The following is a 19,060-nucleotide window of genomic DNA, read 5'->3' as shown; positions in this document are numbered from 1 at the left end:
AATTTAACTTGATTGTAATAATTTCAACATATTATGTTTTATTTTACAATATCAATTGTTTAAACAATAAATTACCAAAAAGGAAATGCTACAAACCAGTTTCATTAGCTTACTAACATATTAAATGTCTGGTAATAATAAAAATTAATAAATGATATAAAAAATGTGTTCTCCGTCAATTTACGTAAGTTTGTTACGAGGATCTCCATAAACATAAATAGATACACGAACGAGTTCGTCGTTGATATATATCTTACTAGCAGTAACAGCCTGTTTATGTCCCATTGCTGGGCTAAGGTCACCTCTCCCCTTTGAGGAGAAGGTTTGGATCTTATTCTACCACGCTGCTCCAATACTGGTTGGTATAATACTCATGTGGCAGAATTTCAATGAAATTAGACACATGCAGGTTTCCTCACGATGTTTTCCTTCAACGTCAAGCACGAGATGAATTATAAACACAATTAAGCACATGAAAATTCAGTGGTGTACGCCACTACTGGTGGTAGAGCTTTGTGCAAGCTCGTCTGGGTAGGTACCACCCACTCATCAGATATTCTACCGCAAAACAGCAATACTTGATATTGTTGTGTTCCGGTTTGAAGGGTGAGTGAGCCAGTGTAATTACAGGCACAAGGGACATAAAATCTTAGTTCCCAAGGTTGGTGGCGCATTGGATATGTAAGCGATGGTTGACATTTCTTACAATGCCAATGTCTAAGAGCGTTGGTGACCACTTACCATCAGGTGGCCCATATGCTCGTCCGCCTTCCTATTCTATAAAAAAAAAAAAAAATTTTGGCGTAGTTTATTTGCAATAAATATAAATGTAATTTACGAAAACAAACTTTAATATTTAGTCTTGTTAGTTAAGCGTGTGTTACTCACACAGCGTTGTGATTAAGATGTCATATAAATTTTTCATGGTTTTCCTTGAAAGTTTTCGGGGGTCTTTCGCTTTTCGCACCGACGCTTGTCCCAAACGCTGGCGTCAAATTCCTAAGGGTGTTCCCGGGGTATACAGAACATAGCGATATAATCATAAATTATTTACTTTTTTCTACTACTATTTATAAAATAAACGACAATGTGTTATACATACATAATATAATATATAATTTTCTCTAAATTAAAGTAAAAATGACATCAAAAATTCATTACGTGTATATAAATACAACATATAGATATATATGTCAACTGACTTACTGGCAAACATATCAATGCACAGCCCAAACTACTGGGGCAACATGAAAATCGGGAAATACTTTTAAATAGCAGAAACATAATATAAATAGTAGTAAGATAATAAGTAATACTTATTATTGTGCGTGTATATGTTGCATTCCGGTTTGAAGGGTGAATAAGTTTAATTACAGGCACAAGGGACATAACATCTTAGTTCTTAAGGTTGGTAGTTCATTGACAATGTTATTCTTAAAAGATTGTTGTTATTACTTACAGTGCCATATTTAAGGTGGTGGTGATCGCATACCATCGGTTGGCCAATTTGTCAGCCTGCCTATATGCAGTTTTTAATATGAGCTTTTATAAAGCTTACAAAATTACCGATTTGTTATATAATATAATTAAATATTTTGTCCTCACTTTGCAAAGTTATTGTTAAAAAAATTAAGATTATATAAATGAATATTATGAGTTAAGGTAAATTCGAGCTAAGTGTAGGGAAGACGCTAGACCGCATTCATTAATAAGCTAAAAATTTTCAAAGTCAAGTATTCGTTATTCACAGACACGATCTTTGTAAGAATATTACAAAAATAACGTAATGAATGGATCTCATAAAATATATCACCTAAGTCAAAATTTTGTTTGAAACATACATATAATTTTTAATATTATATTAATACAATTATAATGTATAATATTCTGAAATTAAATTATATCAAAAGATGGATAATGCATATTTTTGTTTTTTTTTTTAATTTTTATTAATATCGACCACAATCAAAAACATCAATTTATGATGTACATGTACAATTTATATATACAATCTTCTAAGATGGAATAAGCTCTCCTATCTTAGAAGATAGTTTGATTTAATTAATGGCCAACCCACTTGTAAAATCATAGCATATGTTATATAATTATAAAGCAACTTATTTTCGTATGTTGGTTGCTTTGATTGGTTTTTGGTTGTTCAATCAATCAATTTATTTCTTGGATGTGTTTGAGTAAATATCTATATATATACTATTTTCTCCTTTGAACTCTTTTGTTACGTTTCCGGCCCGTATAATAAAATGTTAAGTAAATTGATATTTATGACGAACGCAAAAACATCTCTGGCTGTTTTCTAAGGTTTTTAGATTGGAGACATTTTTTCGATTTAACGTTTATGTGTCTCTCGGTGACTATCTCGGTAATAGTTTGTTTATATTACAATAATATAAAGAAGCAGTCACCCATTTCCCATACTATTTATATAATATATATACTGAAAATATGAGTTAGTTATCAAATATTTCTACCATATAAAAAATAATTGATTTAATATATATGAAATATAAACAAGTGAAAAAAAGGTCGGTGGGTGAAAATACATATGGCAGAATTTCATTTGACATTTAAAAGATTAGTCACAATGCACATTCACCACAAAGGACCAAGAGATGAATCATAAACAGCAATTAAGCAAATGAAAATTCAATGGCTGACTGGAATAGAACGCGATTCGTGTATTCAAGTCACTGAAATATCTTTATAATAATATTATAAACGCGAAAGCTTGAATGATTATAGTCTGGAGATAATAATTATAATAATAATATCCTGGGACAGTTTTCACACACGGCCATCTGATCCCAAATTAAGCTTGTACAAAGCTTGTACTATGGAAACCAGACAACTGATATACTACACATACTACTTTTCTTTTGTAAATACATACTTATATAGATAATTACCCCCAGACTCAGGACAAACAGACATGTTCATGCACACAAATTAATCTCTGTCCTGGGTGGGAATTGTGGGAACCCACAACCTTCGGCATAAAAGGCAAGTATCTACCAACCACGCCAATCGGCCCGTCAGACAGATTATACTCTGGAATTTTCCATAAATCCAAACTTTCGCATTGAGAATATTAGTAAGTAGTGAATGTTTCTCTTTGGTTTTACGATTTTATTTACGATGAAAAGGATGTTGCTTTTATATATCTTTAATTTAATTAAGTATTTTTATTAGAAAATAATAATATCTAAGCTTCGTACGATGGCAGATGAAAGATTTACTTGGAAAAATTTAATACTACACGCGCGAAGCCTCAGTTTAGTTTAGCTAGAATATTATAAAACAGTAGAGACGATACCTCGTTAAAATATAACAATCTTTACGTAACTTCAATAAGGAAAGTATTATATTTCTGAGTGGTGAAATTGTATCAGATAGGACTTTACATTATACTACTAATTGTATCAGAGAGGACTTTAGACTATATTACTAATTGTATCAGACAGGACTATGGACTATAGTACTAACTGTATCAGAAAGGACTTTAGACTATACCACTAATTTAGCTACGACACAGTATTATACTATTATTGTTACTATCGTATATATTGTTTAAGATATGTATAATTTGTTCAAAAAAAAAAATAAAAAAAAAATCTATCAAACAGGACTATGGACTATAATTAGACTAATCTATAAGGCTAGGACTAGTAACATGTTTGATTTTCTTCCCTTTGAATAGAAATATTTTTATATTTGTTTTTTATTGAGTTTTCAATCGTAATAAGAAATAATAAATAAAAGTTTAATGAAATATAACTTCACGAATATTAAAATGTTAATAATAAAACTATATACAAGACGTAGTTAATTGAACCAATCTAATATAACAAATGCGAAAATTAGTTTGTTTATTTAATTGCTTGTTACGCTTTTACGTTTCAACTACTCAACCGATCGTCATAAAATTTTGCATACATATTTTCAGGGGTACATAAAATGACGTAATGTCAACCTAGCACACAATCTCTCCTCTCCTGTACAGGCGGACGAAAGCACGAGCGGATACTGGTTCGAAATATCTATATCAAGCTTATTAAAATTCAGTTGCGTTGGTACTTGAATTTCAACTCTCAATGATCAGTTATGACTTATGTGAACCTCTGAACAATGTATTATTAAAGAGCTAAGTTTATCGTTCATTAATTTCCTTATTGTTTACCGAATGACCGTATTAGAAAAACCCCTCAACACAATATATAAATGTTTTTCATACTATATAAGTGTATGCTATCACGATTTGTAAATTGTATGGTAATCGATTTAGTACTTTTGATTTTACTTCATAGTGCGGCTTGTGAAAACCTTCAACTCAACTACCAAGCAGCAATAAGTATTGATGTATTCCGAGTTTAACGGCGAGTGAGCCAGTGTAAGTTCAGGCACAAGTGACATAACAGCTTAGTTTTCAAAGTTGGGGGCGTATTGGCGGTGTAAGAAGTGTTTAATATTTGTTACATTGGTAATATCTATGGGTGGTGGCTTATAACTATGTTTGTTACCTAAACAGACTAACCGACTGAATAAGGATAAACACATTTAAAGTTATTAATAAAGGATTTACAGGAAAATATCGGATTTATGGGATGTCTTAAGACACGGACATAGTCGCGCTAATTATTAACATCAAGGGAATGCGAATCACAAGGAAATGCGTTCACATACATAATTAATTTTCTCATCAGATCTAGATTAAAAAAACATTGATTAACTTAAACTACTAGATTTTTATTTAACAGATAAGACTAACCGACAACATTCAGTTGAAACGCCAACGACATCTTCGGTTCTGTGTTCACTTGGCATTCGTAGATGCCAGCGTCTCGCTCTTGTGGAAATTTGATTTGCAGCGTCCAGTTCTCTGACTTGTCCGGTCTGATAACCTAGAAACATTCCGAAACTTCTTAATCGATACAAATTTATAAATTGAAATGTCTGGTCGTAATTTCAAAATAACTGTTCCATTTTAATTAAAATAATTTTATGGTCCTATTTACTTTATTTCATCAAAATTGGTTGATTCTTTCAAAAGTCAAGTTAAGTTGTCATAACTTAAAACTTCGGTATATATTAATTCCGCCGCGAGACAGAGATATTCAATAATTATCGCTAATTTGTAAGAAAATACTACAGATTTAATTAAACTACGATGTCAACAAAAGTCTAAACAAAATTAACAGTTCATAACTGTCTGAAAATGAAAAATGAATAATTATCGTCTTAATAACTCATTTATTACATAATTATTGCATTTGTTGTCGATATCATCATTTCTTAATTGAATACATAAAAAGGAAACACGGAACGATAAATATTAAATTTTATTTCACTACAATTCTGTCGCTACATATATATTATAAGGTGGTTTCACTAGCATTCACTGAACGTGTCGGTACATATTGAAATCAGCCATACCACTAATTAATAATATTTCATACACTTACTTGAAATCTTTGATCTGATGTGTATGTTAAAATTCCAGCTGTTAAAATATGAAGATCTCTTTTCCTTATCCACGAAACCTGCAACAAATACGTAGAAAATGTATATAAAGCGTTTACATGGGCTAACAAATGGCCGTCTCATATTGACGAATTCCATTTTAGAGCGGAACGTAAAGGAAATCTCAAAGATACATTTCACAGAACAATAAACTTGTAATAAAACCTATTTGCTGTAGCGGCGTAGGAGCATGAAGCGCTTTGTAGGTGCATTTAAGTGCCTCGCCTTAAGTATTTAATAAGTAAGGTCCTCCAGACCGATTTCGACCACGGCGATCAATCTTAAGAGAGATAAGCTAACTGCGCAGGAGATATTATTGCGCACAAGTGAGCGTAAACATAGGCTTACACTCTATTCCCTAGCTCTCATAATTCGATGAGATGGCAATCCGTCACGACCAGAATTTTCTGACACAAAAAAACAATAACTTTTTATGGGCCCGACCTGGGAATTGAACCCAAGACCACTGGGTTAGCGGTCTTATAGCTAGCCACTACATCAACAAGGCAGTTTTATTTGTTTTAAAGTAATGTGCTGTAACCACATAACCTTCTGTCAATTTCAGATCATATAACGTAAACATATTCTGACATATTGTAATTGTTGGACACTCGGCAAACGTTAAACATCGATAATTACGGTTATCGAAAGAGAACATAATTAAACAACATAATTAAACAAAAGCAATAAATAATTAAATTAATAGTGTTATTAATAAAAAAATAGATACATTATTCATGTTATTATAATAATATATAGCAATTAAGCATATAGCGCCACGCACACACAAGCGAGTAAGAACCATTGGCCGTCACGGTACTCCAATAGTTTCATATCAATATTTCGCTTTATTCAACTTAGTTGTGATATTTTTTTAAATAATATAAAATGTTTTAATAATCGCGTGTAATCTTAGTGTTTTTCAACTATGTTCGACCATTTATTTTGCGTCATATTTTCGTGTAATAAATTCTCTGTCTGCGGTATAATCTTCCGGCTAATGACCCTTCTTTCAATGTTAGTAAGTAGAGCGTGAACTCCTACCTACTTACGTGCTGGGTTAGTGAATGAATCGAGGCGTTTATTATACTAATGTTATGTGTGTGTAATTAGTTTAATGTATTCTAGCCCTTTTAAGTCTTGAATAGACGTGACGCACTTATTTACGTTTATACTTACATAACGAAATACTTGAAAATTATTTAAAAGCATTTCTATATATCCTATATTATGATTTTTTTTTAAAATCAAATCCAGACGTGCCCTTGTCTTTGGTGAATCTTTTATTTTTTATTTTAATACTTTCTTATATGCCAGCATATCTTTATTTCTAAACGACATCACAATCTTAAATTTAATATTACCTACTATTTAAATTTACTTCTTTGTATTTCCATATATTATCAAATCAAATAAACTTTATCAAAAAATACTCTACAAACTTCAGCCACCAGTAGAGCACCAGCTAGGTGGTCAGATGGATTTGGAAATATTCAGGATCTCGATAGATGTGACAATTTGCGTGCGTGAGGAGAAGCCTATGTCCAGTACCACCGGTTCTGAAAGTTTTTTCCGAGAATAATTTGCAAAAAATTCAATTTCATTTAACATTTTTCCCAAATTAAATAATTTAGGTATGTTAAATACATAATAAAAATAAAAGTTCATAAAAATTAAAAAATATTAATAAATTAATAAAAATATATAAATACATTAATATTTTAATAAAATTTAATTAAATTTTATAAACAAAAGTATGTTATTGCTTTATACCACATTTATATAATTAAACGAAACCTAATATAAATATATAGTAAATATGAATATTGTTAATACTGTTAACATCCTTTGATATGGCAAATATCTTAAATCATTTAGACAAATATTGGACTCCAATATTTGTCCAAATCATTTAATCAATCCAAACATATTCAATGCAGGTAATTAAATTTGCTCAGTGGTGTCCTGGCCTGGAATCCAAGCCTCGACTTGTTTAACTCATCACCTGCTGTATTTCGCAAAACGGCAGCGGAATACGTACAAACAATAATAATTAAGGAATAAGTGTATTAATTAAATAAGTAAATGCTTTAGGTTAAACCTGTAATGTTTACTTATATTTTGTAAAAAATAAATAAATAAATTATATCGTTCTTAAAATAGTTTCATTTAATACTCTATTTAAAAACTAAGAATTCGAAATTTAAAAATATTGTTGCTAAAATATGAATTCGTATTTTGAAAAAAATGTAGTTAGAAACTTATTTAAAACGATTTAAAAAAGAAAGTTTTCGAAGAATGCTATTCTTATTTATCAAGCAATAAAACGGCTACTTCTTATATCGAAATGGTACACAGACAAAAAGGAATCGTTGAATACTCGTCGAAATCAATTTCAATGCGCTTATAAACAACGTCAATAGAAACCCTTTGTAGAACAAAGAACCATATTTCGTATTCCATATCATATTTGGAAACGGACAACTTAAAGCGATCTTATATTTTTTATCGTCTTGGTATAGTTTGATATAATGTTTGTTTAGGATGAGAAATCTACCCTCGTCACTTTCGTTTTTTGGACTTTTATAACACACTGTATATAATACGAAATAAAGTTTTATTAAAACGTTTATGTATTCTATATTATCATAATTGCATCACATTATGTACATTGGATATATTTTATATTATTAGGATTTTTTTTTTATAGAATAGGAAGGTGGACGAGCATATGGGCCACCTGATGGTAAGTGGTCACCAAACGCCCTTAGACATTGGAATTGTAAGAAATGTCAACCATCGCTTATAGCCAATGCGCCACCAACCTTGGGAACTAAGATTTTATGTCCCTTGTGCCTGTAATTACACTGGCTCACTCACCCTTCAAACCGGAACACAACAATATCAAGTATTGCTGTTTTGCGGTAGAATATCTGATGAGTGGGTGGTACCTACCCAGACGAGCTTGCACAAAGCCTACCACCAGTAAAATATTTCCAAAAAGGAATACAAGTCTATAATTTACACTACAAGTCTATAATTTACACTAGTTATTTGTCTATGTGCTCCCTAAATTATAGGAAACCGCAGCTTCCATAATATATAACTAACAGCTAATATTACAAATGATAATAAGCGATCGATATAACAAATACAAACTTAAATTTTTGTATTTAATAATATTTAGTAATATTTAAAAATATATTACAGACTCTAAAAGAAAAATGTTTGGCTTGAAAATAAATGAAAGAATGAAATGTTATACTTTATAACATTTTTTTATAGTATAGGTAGGCGGACGAGCATATGAGCCTGATGGTAATTGGTCACTAACGCCATAGATATTGGCATTGTAAGAAATGTTAACCATCGCTCACATCGCCAATACGCCACCAACCTTGGGAACTTAGATGTTATGTGCCTTGTGCCTGTAATTACTCTGGCTCACTCACCTTTAAAACCGGAACACAACAATACCAAGTACTGCGATTTTGCGGTAAAATATCTGATGAGTGGATGGTACCTACACAAACGAGCTTGCACAACGCCCTACTACTAGTAACTAATAATTAATAATAATTTATACAGTACAGTAACAGTAACAGCCTGTTAATCTCCCACTGCTGGGCTAAGGCCTCCTCTCCCTTTTGAGGAGAAGGTTTTGGAGCTTATTCCACCACGCTGCTCCAATGCGGGTTGGTGGAATACACATGTGGCAGAATTTCAGTGACATTAGACACATGCAGGTTTCCTCACGATGTTTTCCTTCACCGTTAAGCACGAGATGAATTATAAACACAAATTAAGCACATGAAAATTCAGTGGTGTTTGAACGCACGATCATCGGTTAAGATTCACACGTTCTTACCACTAGGCCATCTCGGCTTAATTAGGGGGTCCTGGTCTCCTCGGTAAGTCGTATATACGTGTCAAAACGTATATACGACATGAGATGATTTCACTTTGACCAAGTCAATAATTTATAAACTAATAATAATTGTTTTCATTATTAAATGTAATAAAATAAGAAAATATACCAATGGTTAATATGTGTATTTAAATTTATCTGAATTTTTGCTCCACAATATTAAACGCGAAAATTAAATAGTCATTATTTTTTTAATGCGATACATCAACAAAGTTTCTTTCTTTCTTAACATATAAAAAAATGTAAACATAAGATATTTCATAAATATATTCTATAATTAACAAACTGGTAGAAAAGTTCACAATGTATAGTAAATATACAAGAAATGATTATTATTTTAATATAAATTATAAATAATTTTAAATTTAGCTTCCCGCCGTCTGAACTATTTAAGTACATTGCACCGGACTAAAATAGTTTAATCAATACTTGTGTATTCATAAAGGGAATTCGTATATATCAAGCATGTGTCGGCTTCCATATTATATTGATAATGTTACTACTCTCGTCATTAAATAATTTCATAAAAATAATATGACATAGCTTATGAAATCTTGGCGGTAATAATATGTTGTACAGAAAAGTATAAGGACGACAAGAATACATTCTTAAAAATTAAATAAATATAAAGACTTGTTTATTTTTTAAATTTTACACTTTAAATTTAATAAATTTAATAAATTAAATAAAAAGTGTTATATTTAAAAAATAAACAAATACTTCGATATGTTTTAATATTTATCGCGTTGATATATATTGTAAATATAATAATAAAATAGCTAGAATGTATTGACAGAAAATCCAAATAACTTTTCATTGACCCGACTTGGTGGTGACGTGGTTTGAACCTAGGGATCTGAAACATTATAAGCTACTCACTAGACCGCCAAGATAGTCTAGACTGAGTACATAAAAAAACCAATTTGATCGTAAAATATTTTATAAGTAACTCACCGCCTTGTCACCAAGCTGCTCAACCCTGCAATGCAGGAAAGCGGTCTGCCCAACCACCGTCGTCACATTTCTGGGGACATTGTACTCGAAGTATGGAAACGAGCCCTCGCTATCTTCTCCATAATGTGCGGTGCCTGTAACAATGATCGAGTATTGTTATTGACACGAGAACAAATTAAAAATTATTTGTTTGAATCTGTTTATGCGAAAAATTAAAATATAACTATCTATCTCAAAAACTATTATATTTACACATAAATACGACATTAGCTAATGGCTTAAAACTTTGTTTCTATATATAGCACATAACCATATATATATAATACTGTTATATTAATCGCGAATTCATTTACAAAAACCGAAGGAAAATAAACGTATATTTCGTTGTAAATTTTGGCTTGGCGATGGTTTCTTAATATTATTTAATATTTAACAACTACAATTTAAAAAAAAATATAACTGTATAGCTCTAAGATAAATAAAATAAACCTAACCAACATGTTTATCGGTATCTTTATATTATTAGTATAAATTAATACAAATTTTAGGTATATTTATGGTACGATATTGTAACGGAAGCGAAATCGACCAAACCGGACGCTTTCGTAACGAAACGAACGGAACGATGACAAAACGAAATATAACAAAACTAAATTATATATCTCAGAAAATTCTAGACAATTTTATAAGAACAAACATATTTACTGTATATAATTGACTTTACTTACAAAACCGATATGATTGATTTTACGTTGAAGTCTTACACAGCGGTTATCACGTGAAACATATTGGTGCTCTAAATGATACATTTCGTACGTTAAAATTCAAGCGGGAGAACATTATGCACTATGTAGAAATTCGAAATTCAATCAAAGATGTAAATAAAATTAAAGATTAAGGAGCTAAAATAACTTTTCTATTTAGAAAATATAAATAAATTTTAAAAGGGGGTAGAAATAAAATTCTATCTAGAAAAATAAAAAATCGCACAACACACGTTTAATACTCGTTATTGAGACAAAACTTGACACTTGAGATTTTTTGTAAAACCCTTTTGTTTTTATTTTATATAACTATATCATCCTTTCACTAAATATTTATTATATTTTTTTATACAGAATAGGTAGAGGAGAGCATATGGGCCACGTGATGGTAAGTCAATGGTGGTCACCAACGCCCATAGACATTGGCATTGTAATAAATGTTAACCATCGCTTATATCGCCAATGCGCCACCAACCTTGAGAACTAAGAGTTATGTCCCTTGTTGCTGTAATTACACTGATCCACTCACCCTTCAAACCGGAACAAAACAATTATTACCAAGTACTGCTGTTTTGCGGTAGAATATCTGATGAGTGGATGGTACCTACCCAGACGAGCTTGCACAAAGCGATACCACCAGTAAACATGCAATACAACAAAGATATTTCTTCGAAATATCTAATACCCTACAAGTAGGATAAAAATAATTTAAGGATCAGTTAATTACTTGATTGTATAGTAATCGTTTTTAATCTTAAATATATTACATGAAAACATTGTGAAAGGAAATCAAAAATTATTATTAATTTTCATATATGATACATATACTACTTTTCATATATGAAGCTGCTCTTTTACTTCAACAATCTGAACTAGTAAAATATATTAAAAGTTCTTAGGTAACAGCTGGCTTGGTATGAGTAGATCGCTTAGTGTAAAGTTAGAATAATGCACGAATATATTCGCATAGTGCTATATATTTTTTTCTTAAATATGTACAAATAAAAATTAAAAATAGTTACTGTACAAATCGTGACCGCGTGGAATGGTGGCAAGAATGCTCATTTCCCCTTTGAATCGCAATTCCGATTCTCTGTGCCAAAAATGAACCAGCCCCCTGTCACCAGTAGAGGCAATAAGACGGGGTGTAATATTTGACGAAAAAGTGTTATATTTAAAAGAAATTCACTAACTAAAATTTCAGTAATACCCTTGTTAGTAAATCTAAAATATATTCTCTTTAAAACGCCAAATACGAGTTATTTACTTTGAACAATAATTAAGGCAACGTCACTCCAGTAATACATAAATAATGTGACAAAGCTGGAGTGTGGGTAAATCTGAAATAAATTTCCATACGTGTTTACAAACCTTTTACAAGGCAATGTTTTTTGGAATTCTGTTTGTAACTGGGCCCAAATAGAATGCCAAATGACACAATTAGCTTAAACAAAGGTGAGTTGATTAAGAAATTATTCCGTACTGCGAAAGCATCTGAGCTCTAATGTGGGTTTTGGCAAAATACCCTTAATATTAAGGGCTACAAGGACCTTTTTTACGTGGAATTGATGCTAGAAAGTTTGGACTTGGCAAATTAGGGTTAGCGGATTATATTTTTTTGTTTTTGAGATTGAATTACAATCTCTTAAAGTAAAGTTATAATCAATTAGGCGAAAAGTAAAAAATTAGAAAAATCTAAAAAATAAAAAGAATTTCTTAGATAAAGTTTCGAGATATAATTTTAATTTCATCTTTCTTAACGAAGAATCAATGGCTTTGTTATAAATATTCAATCGTATTAGTAATCAAGGTAATTAAAAATATTAATTTAAAGAAGTATATATCAATTTATTTTTAATAGTACACATAGCAGACAAAATTATTTCACCTTTACTTACTATTGAAAAATATCAATGAAATATTTATTCAAATAGGTGCAAACGTAACTCCTTGGACAAACAAATATTCTGAAAAAGTATATGTAGTAGAATAAGCTATTTATCTAGTACTTAACAGAATATCATGATCTTGCCTATCTTCAATAATGTAACAGTTAAATTCATTAATTGTTATAGGTGGGGGTGGGCGGTGGTGGGGAGTATAGTATTGAATAATTATTGTACATATCCATCTTTAATAAAATATTTTAAAAAAGGTTTTCTACTTTAATTTTAAAAATGGATACGTACATTCTACTGAAAAGTTTATTCGTAATGTTAGGTAGAAAGGTAGATGAATTTAAAGTTTTTTTCAACGGTTTTCGCACAATGACAGTAATGATGACGCAACTAGGATACACTTGGAGCCTTCAAACTGAAATACATTCGGATGTATTTTCTGTAAAGTATTCAAAATTAGTTGCTCACAGAAATAAATTGTTCAGGCTATGGAGATTCATTTCTTTAGAAAATTTGAAAAATTTGAATTCGGTTTGCTTGAAACATTTTTTAAAACACATGCAAATTTCCTGAAGATTATTTTTGCTGTTGAAATCTTGCTTTTTGGAGACTCTAGTTGTACTTAAGTCCTTTGAATTTGCAGAATATGACTCATTACGTCACTTCTTTCTTGACACGATTGCGAAATGTTCATTCAGGTCTTGGAATAAACATCAAAGGATACGTGACGGCATGATTATGATGGTAGAGGTGATATGTATACACTAGCTTCTGTCAGTGGCTTTGCCTGCGTGTGGAAAGGGTTTTAGGCAGATGTTACATAGCTTATGTGCTTAGTTGAGTATAAGTTATTTCTATTCAAAACTTTATCAAAAATCGTCAAGCATTTATAATATTAATTTGATATATAATGCATATACACAGACAAATAATTGCAATTGTATCGTTGTATAAGGTGTTTTTCGATTATAGACTTAAAGGTTCTGATGTTAATTCTTTTCAAGCTGCTGAAAGTAATATATTTGTAGAAAGCTTACATATTTGGAAAACAAAATTACGATAACGTCACAAAAGAGAACAAATTAGCAAATAAGTCTGAAACAATCCCTATATTTAGAGGAGAGCTCTGTGTCAAATGGTACGATATTTACTGCGATGCAATAAAAATATCAAGCAATGACATTCGCACTAAAATTACAACACACATGAATCATAACATCACAATTAATAAATACGAAATATTACTCGTCGTTATTCGAAATTTACATAAATAATTCAAACATATCCGATTCAAAGTTACTTAATGTTTTGTGTACCTCGATCTCATTATTAAATGAACAAAACTAACTTTGTCTACCACATCCAACTTTGTGACATCGGCCCTTTTAATGTAGGTACCGTCATTTAACTAAATTGCTAGCCTTAAATCGCGTGGTTCACATCTCATTTACCCAGTTTTTACGATTCCAGAGGTGTTTTTAAATGACGAACTCAAATATAATGGGTATCGTCTCGTGAATTATACTTTTTAGTACTAATTTGGTAACTACCTTTGTTGTAAATAACAACATTTTCTGTATAGTATTAACCTTACTCTACTTTTCACATAAAATTTTTCGGTAAAGTATGCTGTTGAAAGGTTTGGAGTTCTTGTTTTAAAACATTATATTTATGAAATTTATACCGCATTTAATGTATCGTTACTTTTTTTTAGAAAATACGTAATGTATTATTTTATCTAACCAAGAATATTAGAATATATTTTAGTATGAATTAAGTTTCTGGTAAATGACTCTGCCTATTGACGTATGGGATTGGTTGTCATGAAAAAAAACAATAGACATTTATAATTCACTGCCACTCATAAATATAGAATTATTATATTATTTAAATCTTATAGTTCATATAACCAAACATAACTCTGAGTTTCTTTCGCTGGTTTTTCTCAGGTCCGAGAATTTTCTTTTCCAAACCGGTGGTAATTTCTAATTTGACAATCAATAAGTAAATATTGCTATATTGCTTCTATATTGAATGAATGATTTTGATTTGATTCTTAGACTAATTATGTCTGCACACACACTTGTGCACTATAATATGCCCTGCACCGTTGGCTAGTCTCCCTTGCCACTATCGTAATAATAACTACCGTTGAAATGTGTTAGTAAAACATCATCTTCCTATACCCATTACGAATATCTAGCCAGCGCAATAAAGAAGCTTATCCTTTTAAACTAATTAAGAATCAGATTATGACAAAACTTTATTCAACAATTTCTGTAGCCTATTTCTTATAAGGTTAATAGTTCTCGAATTGTTATTGTTTCATTTGAAACAATATTTGGACTTAGAAACAAAATAATTACAAGAAATACAAAACCATTAATTATCTCGATTAATTTTAATATTATCTTTATACATTTTAAACTGAATTGTCCGCCTTATTTTGTAAGGATATTTAGGTTGTTTGAAAGTGAATTTCACTAATAAAAAGAATGAAACATTCAACAACAACAAGAAAATAAATTAGAAATAAACGTATTGTGATCTCTTTCGCCAATTATTCCATTTATAAATATATTGATGGAGGAATTTTAATGATTTATTTTATGTGCGTTTGAGTGGATGGTTTAGATTGGACCTGGCGGTGTTGCGATTGGATTTCAGGTTATTTTAAAAACAAATCTATATTAAGATTATTAATGTGAAATTAACTCTGTCTAACTATCACAAGAAAGAACATAGGAAGCACATTTTTAAAGCCTACGCCTAGAAAAAAATTCAATCGGCCTATGCAGAATTCGTGTGATTGATCTTTTCTCTTTATCAAGTAAAAATTTTTTAAACCTAGAGTAGGTAAGTATTATTATAAAATGTATGTAATACTTACTAATAATAATATCAAATTATATTTTCACAGTCTGTGCAATATTTATTTTACCCACACATACACACATGTAAAGAAGGCAAGAGGTAAAAAAACCTTATAATGTAAGCTACAATAATTTAAAATTTAATTTCAATTGGAATAATGTTGTCATAATTATGTACCATTAAAAAACCAACATAATATATTTAAATATAGCCGAGATGGCACTGTAATTATTACCCGTGAATGTTAACCGATAATCGTGGGCTTAAAACTATTGAACTTTCATGTATTTATTTATAATTCATTTCATGCTAGGTGGTGAAGGAAAGCATCGTGAGGAAATCTATGTGTTTAATTACACTGAAATTCTTCCACATGTGAATCCCAACCCACATTGGCGCAGCGTGTTGGAATAAGTTCCAAACCTTCTCAAAAGTAGAGTAGGCCTTACCCCATCAGTCTTACTTTTTTATTAATTTAAATCCTTAATGCCACGCAAACTATGTTCTATATTCAAAATTAAGTTATTTTATAAATTAAAAATATACAAAAGTTCAATTACGATATTCTGGTTTTGAGATAAGCCGTAATTTTAGCTTTCAGTAAGTCTATTTCGTGTAATACAAGCATATTAAACGTATAATATTGTTGGTTGAATTTGAAACTAGTGTTATGAAAGTTTAAGCCTGCATTACAATGTTACGTTAAATCTAAATTGCGGTTTCGGTAATGGAGGTTATAAAAGCAAAATATTAGAAAACTAAAACATTGTTCTAGTGGGTAACATGTGATACATGCAGATCTTGAGGTCTTGGTTTTAAGCCCAAGTCCAAAAGTTATTCAATATACTTTATTTAAGTAGGCTTCAAGGTGATAAGGGTTCAAACCCGGGCAAGCACCACTGATTTTTCATGTGCTTAATTTGTGTTAATAATTTATCTCGTGCTTGACGGTGATGAAAGAAAACGTCGTGAGGAAACCTGCATGTGTCTAAGGTCACTGAAATTCAGCCACATGTGTATTCCACCATCCCGCATTGGAGCAGCGTGGTGGAATAAGTTCCAAACTTTTTCCTCAAAAAAGGAGAGGAGGCCTTAGTACAGCAGTGAGATATTCAGACTATTACTTTACATTTTGAAACATTTGGTTCTGCATCTAATCTTTCCACCCGTGTTGAACAGTAGTTCCATACAACTATAAAAGCGATTTAAAAGACAACCGGTGCCTCCGGACACACATTAGCACTATAATATTACATATGCAGTTGGCTAGTCTCCTAGACTGGCCACAATAATCGATACTCATTCAAGAGAATATTTCTACATTTTTATTTGATTATATAATAGACAACATTGTAAGAAAAATACAATATTTTTCTTACAATATTTTAATGTGTTAATTAGCTAAACGAAAATACCAATTGCTATCTAATAGCTATAATACAAACTATACGTAATATTGCATCTTGGTATTGTCATACCCACATTATTTTAAGTGAAGAGTTTAATTTGTTGTTCTTTATATTTGTACCGCCCGTGTGTTGTATATATAATATTTAAGTATGTTAATAATTTTCTCAAATATTTAAGGTGAATTGTATTCTTTTTTTGAGAAATAAATTCTTAAACTATAATATTATTATTTTAATATTAATACCATGATCGCAAATGATATATTTCAATAAACACAAGATGCGTATCGAAGACAAATGAAACATGTCTTAATACACTAATATAAAAATGAGAATATTTTTAGTTCGTTCGTAATGATTGCTCTGTAAAATTTTCTTTTATTACTTTATAAAATACTTGACGTAAAAGAATGAGTTAGGAATGCCCAGAGTGAACCGTTTTCATATTAATGGTTATCCTGCGCTGTTGATTTCTTACGTGTTCGGATGAAATTTGGCCGTGTCTCCCAATCCGCATTGGAGCTTGTGGAATAAGCTAGCAACTTTTTCAACCATACATGTTTTTCCATTCTTATCTAGCTTTTGTATACCAGCAAGTTACTTTACATAAAAAAAACTCATATTTTATTGATGATCAACTAGCAAAACAAAAGACTGTCAAATGAATCATATATTATTATATATAAAAAGCATACAGTAAATAAATAAACGTACTTGTTATCCTATTTGATCTATGACGCAAACATAAATAAATAATAAAAGGTATAGTGTTCTCGTTTCGTTATAAAAAATATATTGTACGAGTATAAAAAAATGATCGGCGTCAGTTACAGTAATAGGTAAATATAAACGATTTAATCCCTATATTTTTATTAGTTGTATTAGCATATTATTATAATGATGATAATATCAAATGCCTTATTTTCTTTTAAAGGAATTTAAAAATAGAACGCATATTTGTGCCAATAATCATTTTGTATTTATTAATTGTATATAATGTGACTAATATTATATATTTTTATAATTATATTTAATCATATTATGTTATATTTTATTTTTGCAAACTTAGAAAAAACCTTTAGTGTACGTCTTGATATTGGTTAATAGAGAATGCAAAAGAGTTTTGACCTTTTGTGCAATTTCATTTTGTTATGCTGTAAATTAAGTATCATTGTTGAGTTTTGTTTATTCGATCACAATATTAAAGTATTCATTGGAAATAATTCGACAAACATAATATGTTTTTTATTCTGACGTCATTCTATTTGTACCTAGAAATAATAATTTTATATTTCTAATGTTGAAATAACTAAAGCGATACGAAGTTATGTTTGTATTTTTATCGATTATAAATTGAATTTGATAATATATTAAGTAAGACATAGTAGACAAGTAAGACCCTTATCACCTAAATAATCTACTGAAATTGAGCGTGACTACCTGGAGGGAACTTAGTTTTTAGGGATAAATGTTAATATTTCCTAAATCCGAGGTCACGTCGCTTAGAAAGGTGTGCTTAAATTTTTTGAAAAATTGAAACATAATAGGTTTATTTTTAATGATGTTTACCATGGATAAGCTCAAGGGGAAATAATAGTGCACAAAAGAGCATTTACAGATACGCTTTCATAATCAGATGGGACGGCACTTCCGACATACCAAGTACTATTGAGCATTCAGCGCCAGATTTGAATCAAC

At 30.4% G+C, this 19,060-nt stretch overlaps 1 protein-coding gene and 1 long non-coding RNA gene across 2 annotated transcripts in view; one reads left to right on the top strand and one right to left on the bottom strand.

The window, feature by feature from the left end:
- The window catches only part of LOC126777573 (zwei Ig domain protein zig-8-like), a 183,287-nt gene that overhangs the window by 17,137 nt on the left and 147,090 nt on the right, over positions 1-19,060 (bottom strand). Inside the window, exons 4-6 of the mRNA XM_050500637.1 lie at positions 10,418-10,551; positions 5,478-5,555; positions 4,784-4,916 (exon numbers count right to left, since the gene is read on the bottom strand). Of these exons, the coding sequence (XP_050356594.1) occupies positions 4,784-4,916; positions 5,478-5,555; positions 10,418-10,551 (345 nt within the window). The remainder of the gene's footprint in view (positions 1-4,783; positions 4,917-5,477; positions 5,556-10,417; positions 10,552-19,060) is intronic.
- Positions 1-19,060, top strand: part of LOC126777608 (uncharacterized) — a 185,987-nt gene that overhangs the window by 146,641 nt on the left and 20,286 nt on the right. The gene's annotated exons all lie outside the window — the stretch shown is intronic.

Source organism: Nymphalis io, chromosome 23, assembly GCF_905147045.1.
Source record: "Nymphalis io chromosome 23, ilAglIoxx1.1, whole genome shotgun sequence".
NCBI lineage: Eukaryota > Metazoa > Arthropoda > Insecta > Lepidoptera > Nymphalidae > Nymphalis > Nymphalis io.
The sequence above is the reverse complement of the archived record's forward strand: the minus strand, read 5'-3'. Positions and strand labels throughout refer to the sequence as shown.